This window comes from Vigna umbellata, chromosome 3 (genome assembly GCF_029865625.1).
Source record: "Vigna umbellata cultivar VRB3 chromosome 3, Vumbellata_1.0, whole genome shotgun sequence".
In the NCBI taxonomy this organism is placed as follows: domain Eukaryota; kingdom Viridiplantae; phylum Streptophyta; class Magnoliopsida; order Fabales; family Fabaceae; genus Vigna; species Vigna umbellata.
The window spans coordinates 50,197,707-50,225,283 of NC_142167.1; the positions used below are offsets into that span (position 1 = coordinate 50,197,707).

General features: G+C 43.7%; 2 protein-coding genes across 2 annotated transcripts; one reads left to right on the forward strand and one right to left on the reverse strand.

Moving 5' to 3' along the window:
* Positions 1-16,508: 16,508 nt before the first annotated feature.
* On the forward strand, positions 16,509-17,978 carry LOC148202853 (uncharacterized). The gene is made up of 3 exons (XM_088110905.1): positions 16,509-17,241; positions 17,325-17,447; positions 17,533-17,978. The coding sequence occupies exons 1-3, from the start codon at positions 16,606-16,608 to the stop codon at positions 17,953-17,955; spliced, it is 1,182 nt and encodes a 393-aa protein (XP_087967031.1). The 5' UTR covers positions 16,509-16,605; the 3' UTR covers positions 17,956-17,978.
* A 5,930-nt stretch (positions 17,979-23,908) lies between these two features.
* On the reverse strand, positions 23,909-25,062 carry LOC148202854 (protein FAR1-RELATED SEQUENCE 5-like). Its single transcript, XM_088109689.1, has 2 exons — positions 24,160-25,062; positions 23,909-24,061 (listed from the first exon to the last, which is right to left on the reverse strand). Exons 1-2 carry the CDS (start codon positions 25,060-25,062, stop codon positions 23,909-23,911), a joined length of 1,056 nt encoding a protein of 351 aa, XP_087965815.1.
* Positions 25,063-27,577: the final 2,515 nt, after the last annotated feature.

The window sequence follows — 27,577 nt, forward strand, 5'->3', positions numbered from 1 at the left end:
AGGAGTGATTTGAAGGTGTTGATATCCAGCTTATGTATCCGGTCTTTTCCCAGTATGGTTGAGCGAGCTAAGGTATTGGAGAAAAATATGGCAGAGGTTGAACGACAGAAGAAACAACCGCAAGTTAGTAGGGGACCAATTGTGTCCAGGGGAAGTTCTGTTCAGAGGAGACTACCTTACGCTCGTCCAAATCAATCAGCCAATACAAGTGGTTCTCAAGCACTGGTTCCTGTAGGACAAGCTGGACAAGGCAGTGTAACTTGCTTTCACTGTGGAGGGCCGCATTACCGTTCATCCTGCCCTCAACTGGTAGGAGGAAAGCACTGTAACAGATGTGGACGAAATGGGCACGTGGAGAACGAGTGTAACATGAGTGGAAGAGCAGTGATGAGACCACCAAACACTGGCAGAAATCAGCCACGGGGTGGACGTGCACAAGCAGTGGGGAGAGTGTACGCTATCACTGGAGCGGAAGCAGAGAACGCAGGTAATCTTATAACTGGTGAATGCTTGCTGTTTGGAGTGCCTTGTTGTGTGCTGTTTGACTCTGGGGCAACGCACTCCTTCATCTCGAAGGCGTGTGTTGAAAAGCTGGGAATAGTAGAGAGAGATCTGCAGTTTGACTTGGTGGTATCAACACCAGCGGCTGGAGAGCTTAGAACATCTACCGTGTGCATTAGATGTCCTATTGTGGTTGAGGGGCATAGTTATAAGGTGAACTTAATCTGTTTACCTTTGAAGGACTTGGAAATAATTCTAGGAATGGATTGGTTGGCTACCAACCATATTATTATAGATTGTGGCAAGAAGGAATTAGTGTTTCCTGAAGATGATGAAGAATGTGTGGGAGTTACATTCGGTCAGTTAAGGGAGGATATAATGGAAGGTGCAAGCTGTTTTCTCATTATGACACATGAAGACAAGGAGTTAGGAGGGTTGACGGAAGCACGGACGTCCAATGAGAGCAGTACGGAACGAGCAGTGGTGAGTGAATTTCTGGACGTTTTTCCAGAAGAGATACCAGGATTGCCTCCTGTTAGAGAAGTCGAATTCACCATTGATTTGGTGACAACGGCAGCTCCTATATCTGTTCAACCTTACCGAATGGCACCTGCAGAGTTGGTTGAACTCAAGAAGCAAATTGAAGAGCTTATGGAGAAGAAATTCATTAGACCGAGCGTATCACCATGGGGAGCTCCGGTACTCTTGGTGAAAAAGAAAGATGGCAGCTCTCGGTTATGTATAGATTACAGGCAATTAAACAAGCTGACCATCAAGAACAAATACCCGTTGCCAAGAATAGATGATTTGTTGGATCAGCTGCATGGAGCAACAGTATTTTCTAAGATTGATTTGCGTTCAGGATATCACCAGATAAGGGTTAAGGAGGACGACATCCAGAAGACAGCATTCAGATCACGTTATGGGCATTATGAGTACGTGGTAATGCCATTTGGAGTAACGAACGCTCCAGCCATCTTCATGGATTACATGAACCGGATATTTAGACCCTATTTGGATAAATTTGTAGTTGTGTTCATAGATGATATTCTCATCTACTCCAAAACCAATGCTGAACATGAAGAACACTTGAGAACAGTACTAACCGTGTTGAGGGAGAAAGAGTTGTACGCAAAGCTGTCCAAGTGTGAATTCTGGTTAAAGGAGGTGCAGTTTCTGGGGCATGTGATATCGTCTGAAGGTATTTCAGTAGATCCCTCTAAAGTGCAAGCAGTGTTAGATTGGAAGAGCCCGCGTTCAGTCACTGAAGTGAGGAGTTTTGTGGGGCTGGCTGGTTATTACAGACGTTTCATAGAGGGGTTCGCCAAGATAGTGGCTCCTCTTACTAGATTGACTAGAAAGGATCAGCCATTCGCTTGGACTGATCTGTGTGAGGAACGGTTCCAGGAGCTGAAGATGAAATTGACGAGCGCGCCAGTTTTGATTATTCCAGACACGTCCAAGCCATTTGAAGTGTACTGTGACGCATCTCACCAAGGTTTGGGCTGTGTGCTCATGCAAGAGAGACGTGCAGTAGCGTACGCGTCTCGCCAGTTGAAGATTCATGAACGCAATTATCCCACACACGACCTGGAGTTGGCAGCTGTCGTTTTTGCACTAAAGATTTGGAGGCACTATTTATACGGATCAACGTTCCAAGTCTTTAGTGATCACAAGAGCCTCAAATATTTGTTTGATCAGAGGGAGCTGAATATGAGGCAAAGACGTTGGCTGGAATTTTTAAAAGATTATGATTTTGAACTGCTATATCACCCTGGGAAAGCCAACGTAGTGGCAGACGCCCTAAGCAGGAATACAGTACAAGTCTCATTGATGATGGTGAAGGAGCTGAACTTGGTGGAGAATTTTAGAGATCTAAGATTACAATTTGAATTAGGAGAGAACGTAATAAGGTGCTGTAATCTTAGAATTTCTAGTGATGTGTTTGACAGAATCTGGATGAAGCAACGTGAGGATGAAGAACTGTTGAAGATATTTGATGCACTCGGTTCAGAAAAAGCTAAGGAGTTTAATGCTGGAACGGATGGTATGTTGCGTTATTTGGGAAGAACTTGCATTCCCAATGATGGAGAGCTGAAACGTATTATATTGGAAGAAGCTCATCATAGTCGTCTTAGCATACACCCCGGTATGACTAAGATGTATCAAGATCTTAGGAAATCTTTCTGGTGGCCGGGAATGAAGAGTGATGTTGCACGCTTTGTGGCATCTTGCTTAACCTGTCAACGCGCCAAGGCTGAACACCAACGTCCAGGTGGATTGCTTCAACAATTGGAGATTCCTGAATGGAAGTGGGACAGCATTTCCATGGACTTTGTGACTCATCTGCCACGCACAGTCAAGAATCACGATTCAATCTGGGTAATTGTGGACAGATTAACTAAGAGCGCCCACTTCTTAGCCGTGAATTTGAAGATGTCAATGACAAATTTGGCTAAGCTGTACATCAAGGAGATAGTGCGTCTTCATGGAGTGCCTTCAAGCATAGTTTCTGACCGAGACACGAGATTCACATCTCGGTTTTGGCAATCTTTACAAGGTGAATTGGGAAGCAAGCTACAGATGAGTTCTGCGTATCATCCGCAAACAGATGGCCAATCTGAAAGGACCATCCAGACGTTAGAAGATTTGCTTAGGACGTGTGTCCTGGACCATTTAGGCGCATGGGATGAGGTCTTGCCACTGGTGGAATTCACATACAATAACAGTTTCCAGTCTAGCATTGGTATGGCGCCTTTTGAAGCTCTCTATGGAAGGAAGTGCAGAACGCCACTTTGCTGGTTTCAGGAAGGAGAGAATGTGCTAACTGGACCAGAACTTATCCAGCAAACTACTGATAAAGTGAAATTGATTCGGGACAGATTGAAGACATCCTTGAGCAGACAGAAATCTTATGCAGATAGGAGGAGAAGACCCTTGGAGTTTGCAGCAGGAGACCATGTATTTTTAAGGTTGAATCCAATCACTGGAGTGGGAAGAGTTGTTCGTCCAAAGAAGCTGTCTCCCAAGTTCATAGGACCGTATCAAATTCTGAAGAAGATTGGACCAGTAGCTTATGAGCTTGCTTTGCCTCCTCAACTATCAAACCTTCATCCTGTTTTCCATGTGTCTCAACTCAGAAAGTATATAGCCAATCCCTCTCATGTTTTAGAACTGGAAGACATTCAACTACAACCTGATCGAACGCTGGAGTTGCAACCAATCCGCATTGATGATGTTCGCACTAAATTACACAAGAGGAAGGATGTTCGATTGGTGAAGGTAGTGTGGGATGCCAAGAATGGAGATTCAACGTGGGAGGTGGAGAGTGCAATGAGGGACTTATATCCACACTTATTCATAGGTAAATTCTGAATTTTCGAGGACGAAAATTTTTGTAGTTAGGGAGAATGTGAGACCCTGGATAATTAGCAAATTTAATCCTGACATCACACCACTAACACACACACCACGTCACTGTTGCGGGTAATTAAAAACCCACTTTCAACTCTGATTTTCACCTCTGCAATGCACAGAAAACTGAACCACCATCATTCTCTGCAACATTAAAAACGCACCACTCCTTACATGCACACCTGCCACTTGTCACGTTAGAAACTTACAAATCAGAATTTAGTATGCAGGTGTCAGTCTTGGACATGTTTGTTCAAGCAAACGTTACTTTAACAAAACCAAAGTTTTCTGAGAACCCTTTCACCTGCACACTCATTCATCTTCTTCCTCAGAAAACCAAACTCTTCATTTTCTCCAAATTTCTCTCTAAGAATCCTTAACTTCTCTCTATCAGAAAACTCACGTTTCCTCTCTGATCACAATTGCAGCACCATAGGAATGTTAGTACTGCTGTGATCTCCATTTTGGACCAAACAGAAACTGAATCCAATCTGGTAAGCCTTCTTACTGTATTTCGTTCTTAGGTTTCTGGAAGAATAGAGTTTTAGTGCATGCAAGTATGTAGTCTCAGAGTTCTGCAATTTTTGATTAGATTTGTTTTGGAAGAATCAAGAATATAATAGAAGCATAGTTGGATAAAGCCATTTTCATCTAGGACAAGTTGGAACTTCAATCCGGGTAAGGGAAGCTTATATGTTTAATTCATACTGCTTGATTTTATAATCTGAGTTGCATGTATATGAAATCTGATATTTGAGCCTTATGAACGTTTACTGATATGAGATATAAATTCTGGTTCATTTGCATGTTGTTTTGGATACGCATGAAAGATGTGTGAATGTTATAGAGTTGGAATGATTAGATCGATTGAATCTGTCATGAATGAACACTGCTTAATTGTATTATATATGTTGTTGCTGATTTTTGATTTAAATGTATATTGATTTGATTCTGTATAAATGGAGTATGGTGATTGTATATTTGGAATGATCCAAATGTTGAAATCTGTATGATTTGATGTATTAAATCTGAAAGGAAAGTTGTCAAGTTCATAAAAATCGAAATCTGGAAAATTCTGTTAAGAGTTGAGAAATCTGGTCTCTGTACTGATAAAGGACGTTCGTCCCTGTACGGTCTTAAACCGTTCGGTTTTCAGTTAAGCTTACTTAGACTAGAATTCTTTCATTTGGAAAGAATTCTGCCCGAGAATGAGCGTCCCTAGTTGATGATCTGAGCGTTCGTCTAGCTCAGTAATATTTAAATATTTAAAACTTTATAAATGAGTGACGTTCGGCCTTAAGTAGAGCGTCCGTCCTTAATAACGTTCGTCCTAAATGAAGTTCGACCTTCTGTTGAACGTTCGTCTACAGAGCGTTCGTTTCTATATTGAACGTTCGTTCATAACTGGTGTTCGGTCATATACCTAAACGTTCGTCCTACCCAACGTTCGGTTTATACCAACGTTCGTTCTGATTGTGCTCGGTCATTGACTTAGCGTTCGTTCCAAAGCGGGGTTCGGTTTCTAAACTGAACGCTCGTCCCTATTATTGAATTTTGAGCGAACATAACTGGCGTTCGTCCAAATTGTTAAATTACGTTCGTACTTGGACTGCCAGTGCTGTTCTTCTGAAATCAATTATATTGCTGGTGTATCTAAACACTTATCACTGGTTTTATTCCTTGGGTTCTATCTAGATTCTTTACACTTAAAATCTTTCAATGTATTATTCATCTCTTCTAAAGATCAGTATTTTCAAATTATCAAGAGTTGAAGCATATTAAGTGAATAAATGACTCGTTTCTTTTGTTCAGAAACGTGAAATCAAAGGTTCTGTGATAAGTTCATTTTATTTGATTAAAGAATGCATGACGTTAATATTAAGAGAGTGAAATACAGAATGGAGATATTATAATTATGAAAGGATATGATGGTTGAACACGACATGATATGATTATATGATTTTGAACTTGAATGAGCGTTCCATGGAGGAGCTTCTCAGTTGTATTAAATGCTAAATTTGTAAAGTATGAACATGGACAAGTTACTGATGGCTTGGTCCATCCTGATATTCCGTGATGCTCATCTTCACGTAGAAGGGGGTAGTCATGCGTGGGAATGGCAGGAGGTCATTCGTATCCCTCACTTAGCAGGGGCGAATGATTAACCTCAAGTGGAGGTCATTCGTATCCCTCACTTAGCAGGGGCGAAGGATTAACCGCATGTGGAAGCTGATTAGGTATATCCCGGCTACCACACCACTTGGGTGCAAGGACGCCTGTAACTACATGGTTCATACAGTTCAGTACAGTCTGTTTTATATAGATTTATATGTTAAATTTTATGATTAAGTTGTTTGATGTATCTGTGAATTAAATTGTGAACTGTATGTATGTTGTATTAATTAAACAATATAAGCTTACCCTTGCAATTTTCCTGGTGCTGTTTACTGTCCATGTATAATCCGTCTTGTCAAAATGCAATGATCATCCGTTGTGGATGTGAGCAGAGGGTGATGCATCTCTTGAAGTATTACTGGAAGAAGAAAATTTGGAAGATGCAAACCTGGTTGAAGTTGAAGTAAAAGCTGAACAGTAGAGGCGCGATTCCGTAGCAGTTTTAGTCTAGTGTGTTGTGCAGTATTTTTGGCAGTTGTATATATATATAGTTCTGCAGATCTGTTTTGTATTTATCTGAAAATTTGGAATTCTGTCAAGTGCTGGACTGTATTTTGATATTCTGTATTTAAATTCTACAGAATGGATAATCAGAACTGGTTTCTGTTTATTTTTTTATGAATTCTGAACACTGCAGATTTTACTGTACGTGCTGTATGTTAAGTTTTAAAATTCTGAGCTACTGTAATATTCTTAAGACTGCACTGTTTATCTCTGTAAATGTGATCAGTCTGGTTAATGGTAATTATCATTATTTGGGATGTTACATTTTGCTTCTACATCACTTTTACTAATTTTTCATTCAATAATTTACAATCAGGAAGCAAAACGCAGAGAGCAAATTTTTCTTACTGCACCAAGTCTCTACCAATATACTAGTATCAACCAATATACCAACTCAAATATCAAACACAAGATAAAGAGGGTTTGAACAACTTACCGTGATGGACAGCACCAACGACGACGGCAACGGGGGCGACGACAACAGAGTGGGCGACGACGACGACAACTGCAGGGACGAAGGCGGTAGAGTGGGAGAACGACGGTGCACTAATTCTCGCAGCAAATGGATGCACAATGTAGGAAAAACGGAGAAACTTCAGACGTACAAGGTTGAAGAAGAGAGGTCGCGAGAAAGGAGGAAAAACCAGGGTAACTTATTACGCGAAAGAAGATGCAGGTTCAGGCGAGGAAGAAAATGGAGGTTCAGGCGAGGAAGAAGACGCAGGTTCAGCCAGAGAGAAAATGATCGAGGAAAGAAGATGCACAGGGTAAGTTCTTACACGAAAAAATTTTAAATGAGGATATGCTTCGGTTATTCAACAAACCAATACCTTAGCTCAAATAGACCTCGATTCCCTGGAACCCGAGGCATAATCTCTAAACATATGCATCGGTTCCACAACCTACCTGATGTAATAGAAAAGTCCTATCATAAAGCTGGGTTGCAGAGGGGTTGCAGTGACATTGCAGGTTGTGCAAGGTATATAGGCATCGAGTCTGCTACCAACCGATGCAATAACACCTTTTCTAAAAAGTTGTCAGCCAAAAGTCTGATTTGCAAAAAGGTATAGGCCTCGGTTCCATAACTAACCGATGCAATATGACCTTTCCATTTCGAGTTTCTCTAAATCGAGATATATACGTATGTACACTTTGGTTTTTTCTTAACCGAAGTCGGTGCTATATAATTTGAATCTTTATATATAATTTTTCACCCTTAATATCTGTTACTACCATGGACGGACCACCGCCCGGAATACCCAGCACATTCTCGACAGCTTCCGGTCGGCCCCGACAGCTTCCGCGGTCGGTCTTCTGCGGTCGGTCTTCCGAGGTCGGTCTTCTGCAGTCGGTCTTCTGCAGTCGGTCTTCTGCGGTCGGTCTTCTGCGGTCGGTCCTGACAGCTAATGCACAATCAATGTGTAATTAGCAAATAATTGAAGGAGACATTTCTCCAGATATTACGGGAAACTTCGTCGTTACCCTCACAGTGGACTGAGTATAATGATAAATAAAGGGTAAACGGAGAAGGTATAGGATCTGATTTTCTGATTTAATGAAAATTGATAAAAACCCATTCTGACTTGATCGTCGGAGGTTTTATTGCAGGTCCACCCCCCATTACACTGATACCGGCAGCAGGAGGAACCAAGAAGAAAGGAAACCAGGCGCAGAGGAGGCGAGGGAAGGAGCACATCAACCGCAGGAGGAGTGTTTCAGGCTGGAGGTGGCCGGAATCTTCCCCGGTCCGATTCCGCAGAAACATTTTGGCGCCGTCTGTGGGGAAGAATGGCATCCCCATGAAACCACAAAATCAAACACGTGCTCAGTCTCAACATGGTTACTTCGGATCAGTACCAGGTTTTGCACTAAGAACAAAAAGTTCAATAATAAATTTGATGTCTTTTGTTTTGAGAATTTCCAGGAATATCCAGATATTTGGACATTGAACTTGAGTCTACAGCTGTAAGGGGACGTCAGGCTCCCCTTTGGATAAATAATTTCATCAAAAAAGCCTCATGAGAAATAGGGATCCAGGAACCTGCTTACAATTCTCACAATTAGAAGATATAAAAATCTGAAGTCCTGGAGATATTGAGATTCTCCAGAAACTGCTTACAGTAGTGTCGGCAGGGACCGTGAAGGAGGCGACTTCGCAAGCCAGGGGGAAAGTGCGCGGAAGGGTGTCTCAACATATTCTTGGCTGCTCGGCCTCATTGGATTTATGGCCGCTCGGCCTCAATTTCTACTCGGCCGCTCGGCCTCATTGGATTTATGGCCGCTCGGCCTCAATTTCTACTCGGCCGCTCGGCCTCATTGGATTTCTGGCCGCTCGGCCTCAATTTCTACTCGGCCGCTCGGCCTCATTGGATTTTCGGCCGCTCGGCATCAATTTCTTCTTGTCCGCTCGGCCTCAATGGATTCTTGGCCGCTGGGCCTTAATTTCTTCTAGGCAGCTCGTTCTCAATCTGATCGGATTCAACAATCCGCTCGGACTCTATGTCTCAAGACAATAGGGCACTATAGTTGACACATCATCATGAATACTTCAAATGACTAAGATCCGCTAGCTTCAATTAACAGAAGAGTTCCTTTGGCAGAGCTGGCGGCAGGGAGAAAAGGTAAAGGTGGAACCCGTGGGTGATATACGGGAAGAGGGAGGAAACCAAAAATAAAAAATAAAATAAAATAAATAATTACCTTCTCCTCCTACACTCAAGAACAGAAGAATTGCGACAAATCATTTTGGCTTCTGTTTTCATCATTTCCTTCACACGATGCCAAACAACAGTAGACATTTTTGACTAATAGGTTCACACGATAACGAAGCATTCACCTGGTTTCCAGAATATGATAGCTACAACAGAGAAGATGAAATTCTGGCATTCATTCTCGAAGTATCATGTGAGAACCTGATAAATTAATACACACTAATTCATTCTCTGATCATCAATTAATGCACCGTGCCACGTCAAAACTCCACTCACCTTCACACTGCATGCGCCTGCCATGTGTCACGGTTGGAGCACTCTGAGAATGTTAGTGGAAGACAAGTGGTGTGTGGAGAATGGGAGTTAGTTTCTGTGAAGGAAGGAAGTGAATTTTCAGGAAAACTCTTCCCATTCTCTGCATGCAATCACCCTCTTCCTCACGAAACTCTAGCTTTCTTCATCTCTGCCTTCTCTCTAAACTTTTTCATCTTCTCTCTAAGATCACTCACTACCAACATCTCTGCTTCCATTTCAGAAACCGTAGAATAATTCTCGGTGTTGAAAGCTTTCATTAGAACCGAACAAGTTAGAATTCTGTGGCTGGTAAGTTCTCTTCCCTTAACGTTCTCTTCTTCTGTTTCTGCAAACCAAATTCTGGTTGCATGAATGAATTATAGGTCTGAACTGTATGTGATTTTGGTATCTTAGATTAAGTAGAAATCGTGGGGTGAATTTCTGGATAGAAAGCCGTGAGAGCACTAGAGAAACCATAAGCATTTGGAAGTGCACTGCTAGATCAGGTAAGGGAAGCTTGAGTAATTTAATTTATTACTTGTTTGATGTTTATGACAGCAATGAAGTGTACTGAATGTTTGAATTGTATGAAATCTATGAATTTTGGAGTATGCATGCACGAGTCTATTGTACTGATTGTATATGACTGATAAACTTGGGAATTATATGTTGATGATGTTATTGGTTGAGCTGTATGCAGAGAATGAGATGTATATTCTGGAATGTGATTGAAATTCTGTATGGTGTGGAATGATATTGTTTTGAACTGTATGTAAATGATGAGATGTTTGAACTGGAAAACTGGAAAATACTGTATTGATGAGATCCTAATATGAATTCTGTAATGTATGAGATTTATGGTGAAGATGAAATTTTCAAAGTTCAAATCATATGAAATCTGGGAAATTATCGTGTTTGAAAAATCTGGAAATTTTGATCTTCTCTGATTGATCATGTACGCTCGTTATCGAACGGTCTTATACCGTTCGGTTTCCCTGCAATTTCCTTTAGAATAAGGGTTCTTTCATTTGGAAAGGACTCTGATTAAGAACGAGCGTTATTGGTGTCAAGAGTTAGGTGTGAGCGTTCGGCTTAGCCTAGATTGTACCATGATTGAAAATGAATTGAAGTATAGTTAGGACGCTCGGTTTTGTTTACCAGCGTTCGTCATAAGCAGCGCTTAGTATTAGACTGAGCGTTCGCCCAAAGGAACTCTCAGTCTTAGATTGAGCGTTCGTCCTAGTTAGCGTTCGGTCTGATACCGAACGTTCGTTCAGATGAGCGTTCGTTCTATTTGGTGCTCGGTCATTGACCTAGCGTTCGTCCTAATGAGGGTGCAGTTTCTACTGAACGCTCGTCCTTATCATTGCTCGTGAGCTAACTTCACAGCGTTCGTTCAATTTATTAATTAACGTTCGGTCTTTGACTGGCAGTGTTCGTTTCCGAATTTACAAATGCTCTGATTATTTATTTGAAATCATTTAAACTGTGATGGTCCTTTTCATTTAACCTCAAGTCTTTATACTTAGAATTTTTCCTAAGTATTATTTGGATCTTTTAGACTCAATTTCAATTAAATTAGTCAATTGTCTCAACGTCCGTGAATGAATAATGGTGCGTTTCTTTTGTTCAGAAACGTGATAGCAGTGTACTGTAATACAATCATCTGGATCTATTAAATGATAAACTTTGTTTAAATTAAAAGAGTGGAACACAGAATGGAAATCTGAATAAGAGGAATGGTTAATAATGTGTGAATGATAGTGTGAATGAATTTTATGGGATTGGATTGTGAATGAGCGTTCCAAGGAGGAACGTCTCCATGATGTGAATATGAGAAGTAGTGTAGTATGACCATGGTAAAGCTGCTGATGGCTGTTCATCCTGATATTCCGTGAGTGCTCATCCTCATGTAGAGGGGAGTAGGTCATGCGTGGGAATGGCAGGAGGCCCTAGTCCTACTGAGTACTTTGGACTGATAGGGTTAACCTCGGGTGGCAGCTGTTGAGTGTATCCCAGTTACCACACCACCCGGGTGCAAGAACGCCTGTAGATACATGGCTTCATACAGTCCGGACAGTCCTTAATTATGAGAGTTTGGAATGAGTTACTGTATGCTTGGATATCTATTTATTGTTGTATGAACTGTATGACTGATTTATTATGTTAAAATATGTTAATTGTATGAATTAAATTACCTAAGCTTACCCTTGCAATTTCCTTGTGTTGTCTACTGTTTCTGTATGTCCGTCTTGTCAATGCAATGATCATCCGTTGTGGATGTGAGCAGATGGTGAGGCACCCCTGGAAACAATGCTGGAAGAAGAAAATTTGGAGGATGCCAACTTGGTAGAAGTGGAGGTTAAAGCTGAACAGTAGCTTGTTCATTATTTAGAAACTGCTAGCGTTATTAGGTGCTGTATTTTGATACGTTCGGTTAATAGTTTTGTAAGACCGTTCGTCCAGTTTGTGTAGTACAGTAGTTAGTCTTTCTGTATAGCATTTTGGGACGTTAGGTGCATAGTTCTGCTGAACGCTGTAATTACTGTATGTTCAGTTATAAATTTTGGAGCAGCTGTTGTAAATATTAAGACTGCACTGAATTTTCTGTAAATGTGATCAGTTCTGATTAATGGTAATTACTATTTATTGGGATGTTACATTTATTGGTATCAGAGCAGTTTTGTTCTTTTAAGGACATGTAGGGTTATGAGTGCACTATACTTTCGTTGTGTGCTTATTGTGTGTTGATGAGTTATTAATTTTAACTCTTGAACATAACTAACGTGCGTTTTCTCTACATTTCAAACTTGAGAGTTTTGACTACATTATTTCATGACAGACAAATACGGCCTCGTCTTCTCCGTAAGCGGCCGCGAAGGCCAGTCCGATAGCTTCTGCCGGGGGAAGACATCCTCCCATTGACAGGCCGCTGTGTTCATCGTTCGGCTCTGTTATTAGAGCGTGATCTTTGATCATGGGTCCCTCACGATCATCGCCGAGGGTAGGGTCCAGAAGCTTCTCGCCCATGTGGGTGCTGACGATGCGGGAATGCACCTTGGTTGACCTCGGGGGCAGCGATACAGTAGTATAGGAGGGTTCCAGAAAATATCACGCCGCTCGGATCTTCTAACTCACCCGTTCGGAGCATTCCAGCGATTCACAATGATAGGTGAAGGTGTTCAACTCCTGAATATCCCAGGCAGTCTCTATGAACCGAGCGGCTCCGATGATATCCGTGCTCGGTGTACCAATTTTATCAAAGCAGATTAATCCGTTCGGGTCAATAGGAAAAGTCAAGCTCACTTTCGCCGACGACATCAGGAATCTCAAAGTTGCATCCCTTGATGATAGAATGGGATTCGCTGAATTGGAGGAAATAGGGGTTCCAGAAAATCTGGTCGGGAACAAGGCGAAGAAAAGCAACGTTTCGTTACGTGTCATCATGGATAAAGTGTAGAGTGTTGGACTGCGCCGATAATCCATTTATTACTCTGAATAATGGAATTCCCTTTTGATCGCTAAGAGTCAGATTAGCACTCGGAACGAATGGAGTCCATTGGCGCACTTACCATTGTCTTGGGTTTGAAGTTCGTCCTCAGTACTCCCGACGGCACAGACCCAGACCGATTCAAATTCAGTTTCTCCATAGTTTCCCTATTAAATATGTGGGAACCGCAACCGAGAAAAGGATGTGGGGGAATCCTATCAGAATTTCCAAAAACCAGCAACCAAAATAAACTTTTTTGGGTCCTACCCGGCTCTGAATAAATTCTTAGCAGCTTCATCTTCTATGATCAATCCAATTGTGACAATTCTACAAGAATATCAAGAGTTATTCAAGATTAATTTATCCGGTAGCAAGATCCAATAAAGCACCCAACATTGGGGGGCTTATGTTATTCAAGGTTTATTGTGTGCACTATCATCCAGGGCCATCCTAAATTTATTTTTACTACCACTGCATAATTTTACTCGAGATTGATAAAGTTGCAGCTGTGAAACTCAACATTACATCCCGTCTTGGCTTCTTGGACGTTATATCATGTTATTCAAGAGTGAAGAAAGAATATATTCATCTGTGCTTTGCAGTTAAATTTTGTATGTTTGACGGGGCCTATGTTAAGCCTACCCAGTTTCAAGCAAGGGAGTACGTGACGGTGCTCGGCTGGAATGAATACTATTACCCCGTTTATTGGCAGCCATCGTGATAACAAAGCCTCATCACCAACATTAGTCACTTTCGACACTTACACTGAAAAAATGGATTATTATCAGGAGCATCTAGTAATGAACCAGAGGAGAGTTCACATCGTTATTTTGCATCCTGCAATCCAGAGGGAATGCCAACTAGAATTGCCAGGCATTTGATTTGAGATTTCTTGAGCTAAACACTGTGGTGGATTACAAATGATTGTCAAAATTGAGTCCTATGCCAACAATGAGTGCATGCTTGGGTCCTGGTTATTCCTCTCGGTGGTGGTTTTCAGCGGGGTAATTGATGCTCGCAAGTTTGGTTCGCCGAAGCATGACTTCAAGATGATCCGCCACCACATCTCCGCCTCAATTGATTCTCGACCGCTCGGCCTCAGAGTGATATTGGCCGCTCGGCCTCAGAGTATTATTGGCCGCTCGGCCTCAGCGTGATATTCGCCGCTCGGTCTGAGAGTGATATTGGCCGCTCGGCCTCAACAAATAATTGGCCGCTCGGCCTTAATTGATTCTCGGCCGCTCGGCCTCAATGTATTTATGGCCGCTCGGCCTCAACTTCATATTGGCCGCTCGGCCTCAACTTCATATTGGCCGCTCGGCCTCAACAAATAATTGGCCGCTCGGCCTTAATTGATTCTCGGCCGCTCGGCCTCAATGTATTTATGGCCGCTCGGCCTCAACTTCATATTGGCCGCTCGGTCTCAACACATAATTGGCCGCTCGGCCTTAATTGATTCTCGGCCGCTCGGCCTCAATGTATTTATGGACGCTCGGCCTCAACGTCATATTGGCCGCTCGGCCTCAACACGTAATTGGCCGCTCGGCCTCAAATATCTACTAGACCGCTCAACCTCAACATATTATTGGCCGCTCGGCCTCACAGTATTATTGGCCGCTCGGCCTCAGCGTATTAATGGCCGTTCGGCCTCAATATATTACTGGCCGCTCGGCCCCAACCTATTTTTGGCCGCTCGGCATGAACTCATCTCAGCCGCTCGGCCTCCACATAATACTAGCCGTTCGGCCTCAAAGGATCTCGGCCCGTTCGGCCTCAACATCTTATTGGCCGCTCGGCATCAACTCATCTCAGCCGCTCGGCCTCCACATAATACTAGCCGTTCGGCCTCAAAGGATCTCGGCCCGTTCGGCATCAACATCTTATTGGCCGCTCGGTCCCAATTGATTCTTGGCCGCTCGGCCTCAATTCATTCTCGGCCACTCGGCCTAAATTTATTCTTGGCCGCTCGGCCTGAATGGATCTCGGCCCGTTCGGCCTCAACGTATTATTGCCAGCTCGGCCTCAATATATTATTGGCCGTTCGGCCTCAACGCATTTAAATTGAAGACCGAACGGTCTCACTTGTTCGATGAACCGTTCAATTAAATTTAGCTACATATTTCTGACCGTTCGAAATTTGTGTGTTATTGTTCTTCGATGCAGATGACAGAACATGGCACTCCTTGAGCAACCGAGCGGGTGGGGCAGACTCCTCGTGAGCTCCCACCTTGGTCTTAGAGCACGATCCACCAATAGCTTCTAAGACCTAAACCGAGCGGGTGGGGCAGTCTCCTCGTGAGCTCCCACCTTGGTCTTAGAGCACGATCCACCAATAGCTTCTAAGACCTAAACCGAGCGGGTGAGGCAGTCTCTTCGTGAGCTCTCACACCGAGCAGGTGAGGCAGTCTCTCCGTGAGCTCTCCCCTTGGTCTTAGAGCACGCTCCTCGAGAGCTTCTAAGACCTAAAACCGAGCGGGTGAGGCAGTCTCTTCGTGAGCTCTCACACCGAGCAGGTGAGGCAGTCTCTTCGTGAGCTCTCACCTTGGTCTTAGGGCACGCTCCTCGAGAGCTCCTAAGACCTAAATCATGCGGCAAAGCAAGCTCAAGCAAGCTCTTATGTGAAATTATTAGCGCAAAACCGCTCAGGTGATACAGAACGCATGCTAGCGTGAATATAAACTCAGGTAAATCTACTACCGATTGATACAACTTTACAAAACCCAACGCAATATTAAAATTTTGCTAGGGCTTGGGGGGCTTATGTTACTACCATGGACGGACCACCGCCCGGAATACCCAGCACATTCTCGACAGCTTCCGGTCGGCCCCGACAGCTTCCGCGGTCGGTCTTCTGCGGTCGGTCTTCCGAGGTCGGTCTTCTGCAGTCGGTCTTCTGCGGTCGGTCTTCTGCGGTCGGTCTTCTGCGGTCGGTCCTGACAGCTAATGCACAATCAATGTGTAATTAGCAAATAATTGAAGGAGACATTTCTCCAGATATTACGGGAAGGACCGCGATATTCCAACAACAGATTTTTAACACTCTTTTGACAACGCCACGTGTCGCCACCTCATTGGTTTGTTTAAATTTTTTTTTTTTTTAAAACCTATGACCGTAACCCTTATTTTGAGTGCAAATCCTAAAATACCCCTTTCCCTTTCTCTGTTCCATTGCCTTTCCCTTTCTCTGTTCCATTGCCTTTCCCTTTCTCTGTTCCATTGCAAAAGGTCCGTTCTCTTGAGAGGACGAAGGTCGCGTTTCGTCTCGCTTCGTTCCATTTGCATCCTGTTGTCTCCGGCCAGTTTGGTCTCCTGTTATCGTGCGTAATGGGAAGTTCCGGTGACGATTGTCCGACGACTAAGGTAAGTGGTTTTCCATTCGATGTCGTAGCTTGGTTATTCGGTTTGGGCATCACGTAGCATGGTTATTTGATTTGGGTTAATGTTTGGGGTTCGTATCGTTGTGTTGTGGTGCTTGGGTTATTGGGTTTCGTTGTTTTGATGATTTGATTTTGGTTTATGCAGTTGAGTGTTCGTCACTCTTTTTCGACAAAGTATATATGTACTTTGAACGAACGCTTAACAAAGGAGCATCGATCATTGATTGCGACAACTCCATTTGCTTGGTTTTTAGATGTGAATGTCAATGTTAAAGTAGGTAGAAATATAGTGAGTGAGTTATTGGGTAAGTGGGACGACTGTAGTAGTGGTTTTATAGTTGGGAATAAAGTATTGAATATAAATGAAAATGATATTTATTTAGGGTTGGGACTGAGTACAGATGGTGCAAACATTAACTTAAAGGAAGAGCTGGGCAATAGTGAATGTGTGAAATACATAGGCAAAGGAACAAAGGAATTGAATTCAATATACAAAATTCTAATGCGAAAACAAAAGAAGAAGATTCCTTGTTCTCATTTTTGTAGCCTTTACCTCCTGGTAGGGATAAGTGAGATTTTATTTCCAAAACGTAGCGGGAAAGTGTTTCCCGTAATGTTTAATGTTGTTGACAACTTAAGTGCTTTGGGTAGTTATTGTTGGGGTAGTCTAGTTTATCGTTTTCTGTTACATAGTTTGTGCAAAGCTTCTCAAGGCTTGAAGAAAGGAAAAGGTATTTCAAACGTTTACGTCAACGGTTGTGTGTACATGCTGCAGGTAATTAATAGTATTTGATGTACTTACTTAAAATGTTATTTGAATTAAGTCTGTTACAAGTTAAGATGATTTATTTGTCGTAGGTATGGTTTTTTGAGCTGTTTGTTCCACCAAAAGGTCCTATTGATAAATTTCCACGAATATTGCATTGGATGAATATAAGTGTTGGAGACAAGTTCGTTAAACGGTGTATGGAGACAGGTTTGGTAAGTTGTTTGTTATCGAAAGTTTTGTTATGTTTTCATATATTGACCAAAGTTGTGTAATGTGTAATGTGTTGTTAAATTTCAGGTTGTTGACGATGTTTATGGTGGTCCTTCAACGAAGGATAAGGAGGAATACAGACCAACACCTAAAAGAAAGGATGCTAAACCAAGAGGAAAGAAGAAACAAAAAAGAGCTCGCAGAGAAACTTTTATGCGTGCCTTAGAGGAACAAGAATTTCTAATTGAAGAACTTAAAAGGAGGGTTGCAACTTTGGAGGCACAATTGGCTGAAGAGAAGGCAAGAATGCAAAATAAAGATGACGTTGGACAAAGTGTGCCTCGTACAGAACCATCTGTGAACACTGGTTTTGTATCCCCTACTGACATTGACGGAAATAAACAACCTTTGAAGACGTATGTTAGGGTTGGATCACGAAGGCGTTACAAGGGAAGAGCACTTAGGACTCCATACACCGGGACCGTAGCGCTTAGAATAAAAAATGAGTGATCTGTGTATTTAGTTGATTGAAAATGTTATTTGGAAAGTAATGAAAATTGTAATCATTGTAAATAGATTAAGAAAACAATGTTCAATGTATCCGATTTGGTTCAATGAAATAAAATTTGAGTTTTGGTTTGAATTGGTCTCATATTTTATCTATTCAATACCATTGTTATTATGAGTTGTGGGTTTGTCGATTTCAGAATGTCGTAATTTTTTTTGTCTTCTAAGTTGCAGGCTTGTTTGTAACATGGTGTTTGAGTGGTCATTTTGAGTAACATGTGATGTGATGTGAGTCCAAGGAGGCTGGGGAGACCCCCCATGAGTTGGTGGAGCAACCTGTGCAAGGAATGAGTGAGAGTGTTCAAAAAGGGTTCTGGTAATCGTTTACAGCACCCCTGTAAACGATTACCCAAAAGAAATTGGGAATTTGTACAGAAAGTCCAACACAGGTACTCAGTCAGATGAACACAGGTCACCATTGGAAGAAAAAGTGACTTTTAGGCACTTCTGCAAGTGTCTGAGGCCTGTGCAGGTGTTCCAGTGGTGGGAGAGGGTGGATGGTGATGTGATGTGAGGCCAAGGAGGCTGGGGAGACCCCCCATGAGTTGGTGGAGCAACCTGTGCAAGGAATGAGTGAGACTGCTGAAAATAGGGGCTGGTAATCGTTTACAGCACCCCTGTAAACGATTACCCGAGAGAAATTGGGAATTTGTACAGAAAGTCCAACACAGGTACTCAGTCAGATGAACACAGGTCACCATTGGAAGAAAAAGTGACTTTTAGGCACTTCTGCAAGTGTCTGAGGCCTGTGCAGGTGTTCCAGTGGTGGGAGAGGGTGGATGGTGATGTGATGTGAGGCCAAGGAGGGTGGGGAGACCCCTCATGAGTTGGAGGAGCAAGCTGTGCAAGGAATGAGTGAGACTGCTGAAAAAAGGGGCTGGTAATCGTTTACAGGACCCCTGTAAACGATTACCCGAAAGAAATTGGGAATTTGTACAGAAAGTCCAACACAGATACTCAGTCAGGTGAACACAGGTCACCATTGGCAAAAAAACTGACTTTTAGGCACTTCTGCACCTGTCTGAGGCCTGTGCAGGTGTTCCAGTGGTGGGAGAGGGTGGATGGTGATGTGATGTGAGGCCAAGGAGTGTGGGGTGACCCCTCATGAGTTGGAGGAGCAAGCTGTGCAAGGAATGAGTGAGACTGCTGAAAAAAGGGGCTGGTAATCGTTTACAGGACCCCTGTAAACGATTACCCGAGAGAAATTTGGAATTTGTACAGAAAGTCCAACACAGGTACTCAGTCAGGTGAACACAGGTCACCATTGGCAAAAAAAGTGACTTTTAGGCACTTCTGCACCTGTCTGAGGCCTGTGCAGGTGTTCCAGTGGTGGGAGAGGGTGGATGGTGATGTGATGTGAGGCCAAGGAGTGTGGGGTGACCCCTCATGAGTTGGAGGAGCAAGCTGTGCAAGGAATGAGTGAGACTGCTGAAAAAAGGGGCGGGTAATCGTTTACAGGACCCCTGTAAACGATTACCCGAGAGAAATTGGGAATTTGTACAGAACGTCCAACACAGGTACTCAGTCAGGTGATCACAGGTCACCATTGGCAAAAAAACTGACTTTTAGGCACTTCTGCACCTGTCTGAGGCCTGTGCAGGTGTTCCAGTGGTGGGAGAGGGTGGATGGTGATGTGATGTGAGGCCAAGGAGTGTGGGGTGACCCCTCATGAGTTGGAGGAGCAAGCTGTGCAAGGAATGAGTGAGACTGCTGAAAAAAGGGGCTGGTAATCGTTTACAGGACCCCTGTAAACGATTACCCGAGAGAAATTTGGAATTTGTACAGAAAGTCCAACACAGGTACTCAGTCAGGTGAACACAGGTCACCATTGGCAAAAAAAGTGACTTTTAGGCACTTCTGCACCTGTCTGAGGCCTGTGCAGGTGTTCCAGTGGTGGGAGAGGGTGGATGGTGATGTGATGTGAGGCCAAGGAGTGTGGGGTGACCCCTCATGAGTTGGAGGAGCAAGCTGTGCAAGGAATGAGTGAGACTGCTGAAAAAAGGGGCTGGTAATCGTTTACAGGACCCCTGTAAACGATTACCCGAGAGAAATTTGGAATTTGTACAGAAAGTCCAACACAGGTACTCAGTCAGGTGAACACAGGTCACCATTGGCAAAAAAAGTGACTTTTAGGCACTTCTGCACCTGTCTGAGGCCTGTGCAGGTGTTCCAGTGGTGGGAGAGGGTGGATGGTGATGTGATGTGAGGCCAAGGAGTGTGGGGTGACCCCTCATGAGTTGGAGGAGCAAGCTGTGCAAGGAATGAGTGAGACTGCTGAAAAAAGGGGCGGGTAATCGTTTACAGGACCCCTGTAAACGATTACCCGAGAGAAATTGGGAATTTGTACAGAACGTCCAACACAGGTACTCAGTCAGGTGAACGCAGGTCACCATTGGCAAAAAAACTGACTTTTAGGCACTTCTGCACCTGTCTGAGGCCTGTGCAGGTGTTCCAGTGGTGGGAGAGGGTGGATGGTGATGTGATGTGAGGCCAAGGAGTGTGGGGTGACCCCTCATGAGTTGGAGGAGCAAGCTGTGCAAGGAATGAGTGAGACTGCTGAAAAAAGGGGCTGGTAATCGTTTACAGGACCCCTGTAAACGATTACCCGAGAGAAATTTGGAATTTGTACAGAAAGTCCAACACAGGTACTCAGTCAGGTGAACACAGGTCACCATTGGCAAAAAAAGTGACTTTTAGGCACTTCTGCACCTGTCTGAGGCCTGTGCAGGTGTTCCAGTGGTGGGAGAGGGTGGATGGTGATGTGATGTGAGGCCAAGGAGTGTGGGGTGACCCCTCATGAGTTGGAGGAGCAAGCTGTGCAAGGAATGAGTGAGACTGCTGAAAAAAGGGGCTGGTAATCGTTTACAGGACCCCTGTAAATGATTACCCGAGAGAAATTTGGAATTTGTACAGAAAGTCCAACACAGGTACTCAGTCAGGTGAACACAGGTCACCATTGGCAAAAAAAGTGACTTTTAGGCACTTCTGCACCTGTCTGAGGCCTGTGCAGGTGTTCTAGTGGTGGGAGAGGGTGGATGGTGATGTGATGTGAGGCCAAGGAGTGTGGGGTGACCCCTCATGAGTTGGAGGAGCAAGCTGTGCAAGGAATGAGTGAGACTGCTGAAAAAAGGGGCGGGTAATCGTTTACAGGACCCCTGTAAACGATTACCCGAGAGAAATTGGGAATTTGTACAGAAAGTCCAACACAGATACTCAGTCAGGTGAACACAGGTCACCATTGGCAAAAAAACTGACTTTTAGGCACTTCTGCACCTGTCTGAGGCCTGTGCAGGTGTTCCAGTGGTGGGAGAGGGTGGATGGTGATGTGATGTGAGGCCAAGGAGTGTGGGGTGACCCCTCATGAGTTGGAGGAGCAAGCTGTGCAAGGAATGAGTGAGACTGCTGAAAAAAGGGGCTGGTAATCGTTTACAGGACCCCTGTAAACGATTACCCGAGAGAAATTTGGAATTTGTACAGAAAGTCCAACACAGGTACTCAGTCAGGTGAACACAGGTCACCATTGGCAAAAAAAGTGACTTTTAGGCACTTCTGCACCTGTCTGAGGCCTGTGCAGGTGTTCCAGTGGTGGGAGAGGGTGGATGGTGATGTGATGTGAGGCCAAGGAGTGTGGGGTGACCCCTCATGAGTTGGAGGAGCAAGCTGTGCAAGGAATGAGTGAGACTGCTGAAAAAAGGGGCTGGTAATCGTTTACAGGACCCCTGTAAACGATTACCCGAGAGAAATTTGGAATTTGTACAGAAAGTCCAACACAGGTACTCAGTCAGGTGAACACAGGTCACCATTGGCAAAAAAAGTGACTTTTAGGCACTTCTGCACCTGTCTGAGGCCTGTGCAGGTGTTCCAGTGGTGGGAGAGGGTGGATGGTGATGTGATGTGAGGCCAAGGAGTGTGGGGTGACCCCTCATGAGTTGGAGGAGCAAGCTGTGCAAGGAATGAGTGAGACTGCTGAAAAAAGGGGCTGGTAATCGTTTACAGGACCCCTGTAAACGATTACCCGAGAGAAATTGGGAATTTGTACAGAAAGTCCAACACAGGTACTCAGTCAGGTGATCACAGGTCACCATTCGAAAAAAAACTGACTTTTAGTTTTACAGACAACTGCAGTGTTATTAAGTGGTATTGGTTAGTGTTATTGGTTAGTATTAAGTGGTATTGGTTACTGACTTTTACTCACAACTGCCATGGTATTAAGTGTGTCATAAATTGAACATTACATAATAAATGTCGAGAATTGAGGAACCATTGTGAAACTAAACAACTTCATTTTATTAAATACTTCAAATGATGAAAGGAGGAACTGGATTACATAGTTCTTTAAAAAGCAGTAAAGAAAGCCTAAACAAGCAATTTTAAGTCTCAGGATTGTTTGCAGAAGCACTTGGCAAGTGTTGCAGTTGTTCTTCAATGTTCCCAACACGCGATTGCAACGCATCAAACCTTGTAGTGATGACCATGTCCATGTTTCCAAATCTTGTTTCAAGGGCATCAAATCGAGTTTCAAAGGCATCAAATCTTGAACCAACAAAGGTTTGCAGTTGTTCTATGCGGTTGATTACATTATCTAGTGTTGTAGATGAACTGCCTTGTTCATCATGTTGTCCTTGATTCTGTTGACCTTCTTGTAAGGGGGGATGGGGGGCATTGCCTTTGGGAACCCATTCTCCTTCATCATTTTGCATATAACCAAATGATGCTAGAACTTCATAACCAATTCTTTGCTTGAACTTCAGTTCTGAAATGGGATAACTTTCAGTAGGCACTTCAAAGTGTTCCATGAAGATGGTTATCAAATGTGGATACGGCAACTTTGCGTTCTCCCTTAATGCTCTTTTCATCTTATATCTAATAAGATGTCCCCAGTTAATTTGAATGGAATTGAAAAATGCCCATAGCAGCATAATATCCTCTTCAGATGCCTGACCAATATTGGTTGCACGAGGAAGTAATACTCTAGTGAGAACGTAATGAAGTATCCTTGGTTGAACCTTCATTTGCCCCGCTAGTATTCTAGATTGTATGGCTGCATCATCTCTACACACTAGTTGCCTTGCAGTGACAGAATCGTATTGTTCTTTCCACTCATCTACAACTTTGCCTTCGTAGCAAACACCCTCAGATGGGAGATTAGTCAGTTGTTGAAAAAGATTAGGGCTGACCCTAATTTTGACCCCTCTAACTTCGCTTCGAATAACCCCCGTATCCGATATTGACATGTTGCTATAGAACACTCTGACTAATTGTGGGTGGTAATGTCTTCTTAAACACACAAATTCAGTCAGCCCAGCTTCGTGTAATATGTCATAGAATTGAAAATTTCTTCCTTGAAAGTATTCGTCCTCTAGATACTTACTATCCAAAATTTCCCGATTTACGAAATGTTGGGCATATTTCTCCTGTTGCTCATCCGACGAGAAGAGATCATTGGTAGGCGTAGGAGGGGATGACGATGGTGATGGGGTTGGACTCCGGCGACGGCGACGTCCACCAACGGAAGAAGATGCCTTTTGTTTCTTCGTTCCACGATCAGCCATTGTATTTCGTTTAGGGTTTTGCACTGAGAGAAGAGAGGTTTTCGAAATGAATATGAGGAAGGATGTGTTTTGGGCGGTTACGAACACGATTGCAAGTTATACACGTTGTGCAGTGGGATAATTAGGTTTAATTAACTGAACACAGTAATCGATTACCAGAGCCTCGTAATCGATTACAATGGCCTCGTAATCGATTACCAGAGCCTCGTAATCGATTACAATAACAAATACTGGTGTGGTCATATGCATCACATACATTCATTAAAGGAATTTCATCGAAGACCATTTTAACTTTCACAAACATAAAAAAAGTTACAAAATAAGCAGCAAACAAGTTGTATATATCAGTTGATGTTGTTATCGAAATTGTTATGTACAGCTGACAACAACGACATAAATCCAAAATGACCCATTTCGGTATCTTGTGATAGTTGGATAGTGTCCGCTTCAAATTGTTGACGGTGATCACATTCAAGAACATTACTTGGTCTTTCGCCCTGAAACAACACAACTACTAAGTTAAACATAATTGATAGACTAAAAACTATGTAATAAATATTTTGACCGTAAATAATGACTCACGCATTGTTTGGACCACAAACTGTTGAAGTGTTGTTGTAGAATTGATAAATCCATCAAAAAAGGCATTCATTCCCTCACTTCTCTGAGTCGTAGACATGCCTGCCCAAAAATCTTTTTTCAAGTAACACGGGACCCATTTATGTCTCTCTTCGTACAAATTACATAGCCATTCATTTTCCTCCAATCCATGTTTGGTAAGTAGTTCCTTCCAACCATTTTCAAATTCTGTTGGACAAACACAATCATATATAAGCGCATGTAGTTCGGTTTTGATAACGGGATTATTTCTATACCCGTGCAATTTTTCAGGCAACTTCTTAAGGATGTGCCATAAACACCACCTGTGCCTCGTATGAGGAAACACTTGTTCAATAGCGTTGGCCATTGCTCTGCATTGGTCAGTAATAATACCTTGAGGAGTCTTATTACGCATGCATCTTAGCCAACATTGGAACAACCAGACAAATGAGACAGTGTCTTCCGAAGACAACAATCCACAACCAAGTAAAATCGAGTATCCATGATGGTTAACTCCAACAAAAGGCGCAAATGGCATGTCGTACTTATTTGTTAAGTAAGTGGTGTCAAAGGAAACAACATCACCGAATTCTTCACATGCAGCACGACTTCTTGCATCAGCCCAAAACACACTACAAATTTTATTCCCTTCATCCAGAGCAATGTCATAGAAGAACTCGTTATTTCTATCTTTCATTGACGAAAAGTGTCGTAGGAGTGCCTGACCATCACCATCCTTACATAAAGATCTTCTGTGTTGGCCAATGTAGTTTCGAGCGTCCCGCTCGACAAAGTCCATGTTTTCATATCCCCCCGCATCGTTGACAATGCTAAGGAAACTCTTATTTAACCTAACTCCAGCATCGTCGTTGACCTGCAACGTGTGTTTTGCATGCATGCTTAACTTTCTATTGGCTGCAAATAGTTTGGAGTTATTTGGACAAAGATCGTGGTTGTGGTCCAGAACAACGGTCCTTATAAACCACTTGTCCTCCTTCTTTGCAATGGTGCTGTAAACGATTACCAGCCCCTTTTTTCAGCAGTCTCACTCATTCCTTGCACAGCTTGATCCTCCAACTCATGAGGGGTCACCCCACACTCCTTGGCCTCACATCACATCACCATCCACCCTCTCCCACCACTGGAACACCTGCACAGGCCTCAGACAGTTGCAGAAGTGCCTAAAAGTCACTTTTTCTTCCAATGGTGACCTGTGTTCACCTGACTGAGTACCTGTGTTGGACTTTCTGTACAGATTCCAAATTTCTTTCGGGTAATCGTTTACAGGGGTCCTGTAAACGATTACCAGCCCCTTTTTTCAGCTGTCTCACTCATTCCTTGCACAGCTTGCTCCTCCAACTCATGGGGTGTCTCCCCACCCTCCTTGGACTCACATCACATCACCATCCACCCTCTCCCACCACTGGAACACCTGCACAAGCCTCAGACAGGTGCAGATTACCATAACAGTCAGTTTTTTTTCGAATGGTGACCTGTGTTCACCTGACTGAGTACCTGTGTTGGACTTTCTGTACAAATTGGCAATTTCTCTCGGGTAATCGTTTACAGGGGTGCTGTAAACGATTACCAGAGCCCTTTTTGAACACTCACTCATTCCTTGCACAGGTTGCTCCACCAACTCATGGGGGGTCTCCCCAGCCTCCTTGGACTCACATCACATCACCACCCACCCTCTCCCACCATTGCAACACCTGCACCAGCCTCAGACAGGTGCAGAAGTGCCTAAAAGTCACTTTCTTTGCCAATGGTGACCTGTGTTCACCTGACTGAGTACCTGTGTTGGACTTTCTGTACAAATTCCAAATTTCTCACGGGTAATCGTTTACAGGGGTGCTGTAAACGATTACCAGCCCCTTTTTTCAGCAGTCTCACTCATTCCTTGCACAGCTTGATCCTCCAACTCATGAGGGGTCACCCCACACTCCTTGGCCTCACATCACATCACCATCCACCCTCTCCCACCACTGGAACACCTGCACAGGCCTCAGACAGTTGCAGAAGTGCCTAAAAGTCACTTTTTCTTCCAATGGTGACCTGTGTTCATCTGACTGAGTACCTGTGTTGGACTTTCTGTACAAATTCCCAATTTCTCTCGGGTAATCGTTTACAGGGGTGCTGTAAACGATTACCAGACCCCTTTTTCAACACTCTCACTCATTCCTTGCACAGGTTGCTCCACCAACTCATGGGGGGTCTCCCCAGCCTCCTTGGACTCACATCACATCACCACCCACCCTCTCCCACCACTGCAACACCTGCACCAGCCTCAGACAGTTGCAGAAGTGCCTAAAAGTCACTTTTTCTTCCAATGGTGACCTGTGTTCACCTGACTGAGTACCTGTGTTGGACTTTCTGTACAGATTCCAAATTTCTTTCGGGTAATCGTTTACAGGGGTCCTGTAAACGATTACCAGCCCCTTTTTTCAGCTGTCTCACTCATTCCTTGCACAGCTTGCTCCTCCAACTCATGGGGTGTCTCCCCACCCTCCTTGGACTCACATCACATCACCATCCACCCTCTCCCACCACTGGAACACCTGCACAAGCCTCAGACAGGTGCAGATTACCATAACAGTCAGTTTTTTTTCGAATGGTGACCTGTGTTCACCTGACTGAGTACCTGTGTTGGACTTTCTGTACAAATTGGCAATTTCTCTCGGGTAATCGTTTACAGGGGTGCTGTAAACGATTACCAGAGCCCTTTTTGAACACTCTCACTCATTCCTTGCACAGGTTGCTCCACCAACTCATGGGGGGTCTCCCCAGCCTCCTTGGACTCACATCACATCACCACCCACCCTCTCCCACCATTGCAACACCTGCACCAGCCTCAGACAGGTGCAGAAGTGCCTAAAAGTCACTTTTTTTGCCAATGGTGACCTGTGTTCACCTGACTGAGTACCTGTGTTGGACTTTCTGTACAAATTCCAAATTTCTCTCGGGTAATCGTTTACAGGGGTGCTGTAAACGATTACCAGCCCCTTTTTTCAGCAGTCTCACTCATTCCTTGCACAGCTTGATCCTCCAACTCATGAGGGGTCACCCCACACTCCTTGGCCTCACATCACATCACCATCCACCCTCTCCCACCACTGGAACACCTGCACAGGCCTCAGACACTTGCAGAAGTGCCTAAAAGTCACTTTTTCTTCCAATGGTGACCTGTGTTCATCTGACTGAGTACCTGTGTTGGACTTTCTGTACAAATTCCCAATTTCTTTTGGGTAATCGTTTACAGGGGTGCTGTAAACGATTACCAGAACCCTTTTTGAACACTCTCACTCATTCCTTGCACAGGTTGCTCCACCAACTCATGGGGGGTCTCCCCAGCCTCCTTGGACTCACATCACATCACCACCCACCCTCTCCCACCACTGCAACACCTGCACCAG

Coding starts and splice junctions, on each gene's coding strand:
- LOC148202854 (XM_088109689.1), bottom strand. CDS start 25,062: ATGCATGCAAAACACACGTTGCAGGTCAACGACGATGCTGGAGTTAGG. Junction 24,062..24,159: donor CAACACTTCAACAGTTTGTG/GTCCAAACAATG, acceptor GTGTTGTTTCAG/GGCGAAAGACCAAGTAATGT.
- LOC148202853 (XM_088110905.1), top strand. CDS start 16,606: ATGCAGTTGAGTGTTCGTCACTCTTTTTCGACAAAGTATATATGTACT. Junction 17,242..17,324: donor GTTGTGTGTACATGCTGCAG/GTAATTAATAGT, acceptor TATTTGTCGTAG/GTATGGTTTTTTGAGCTGTT. Junction 17,448..17,532: donor GGTGTATGGAGACAGGTTTG/GTAAGTTGTTTG, acceptor GTTAAATTTCAG/GTTGTTGACGATGTTTATGG.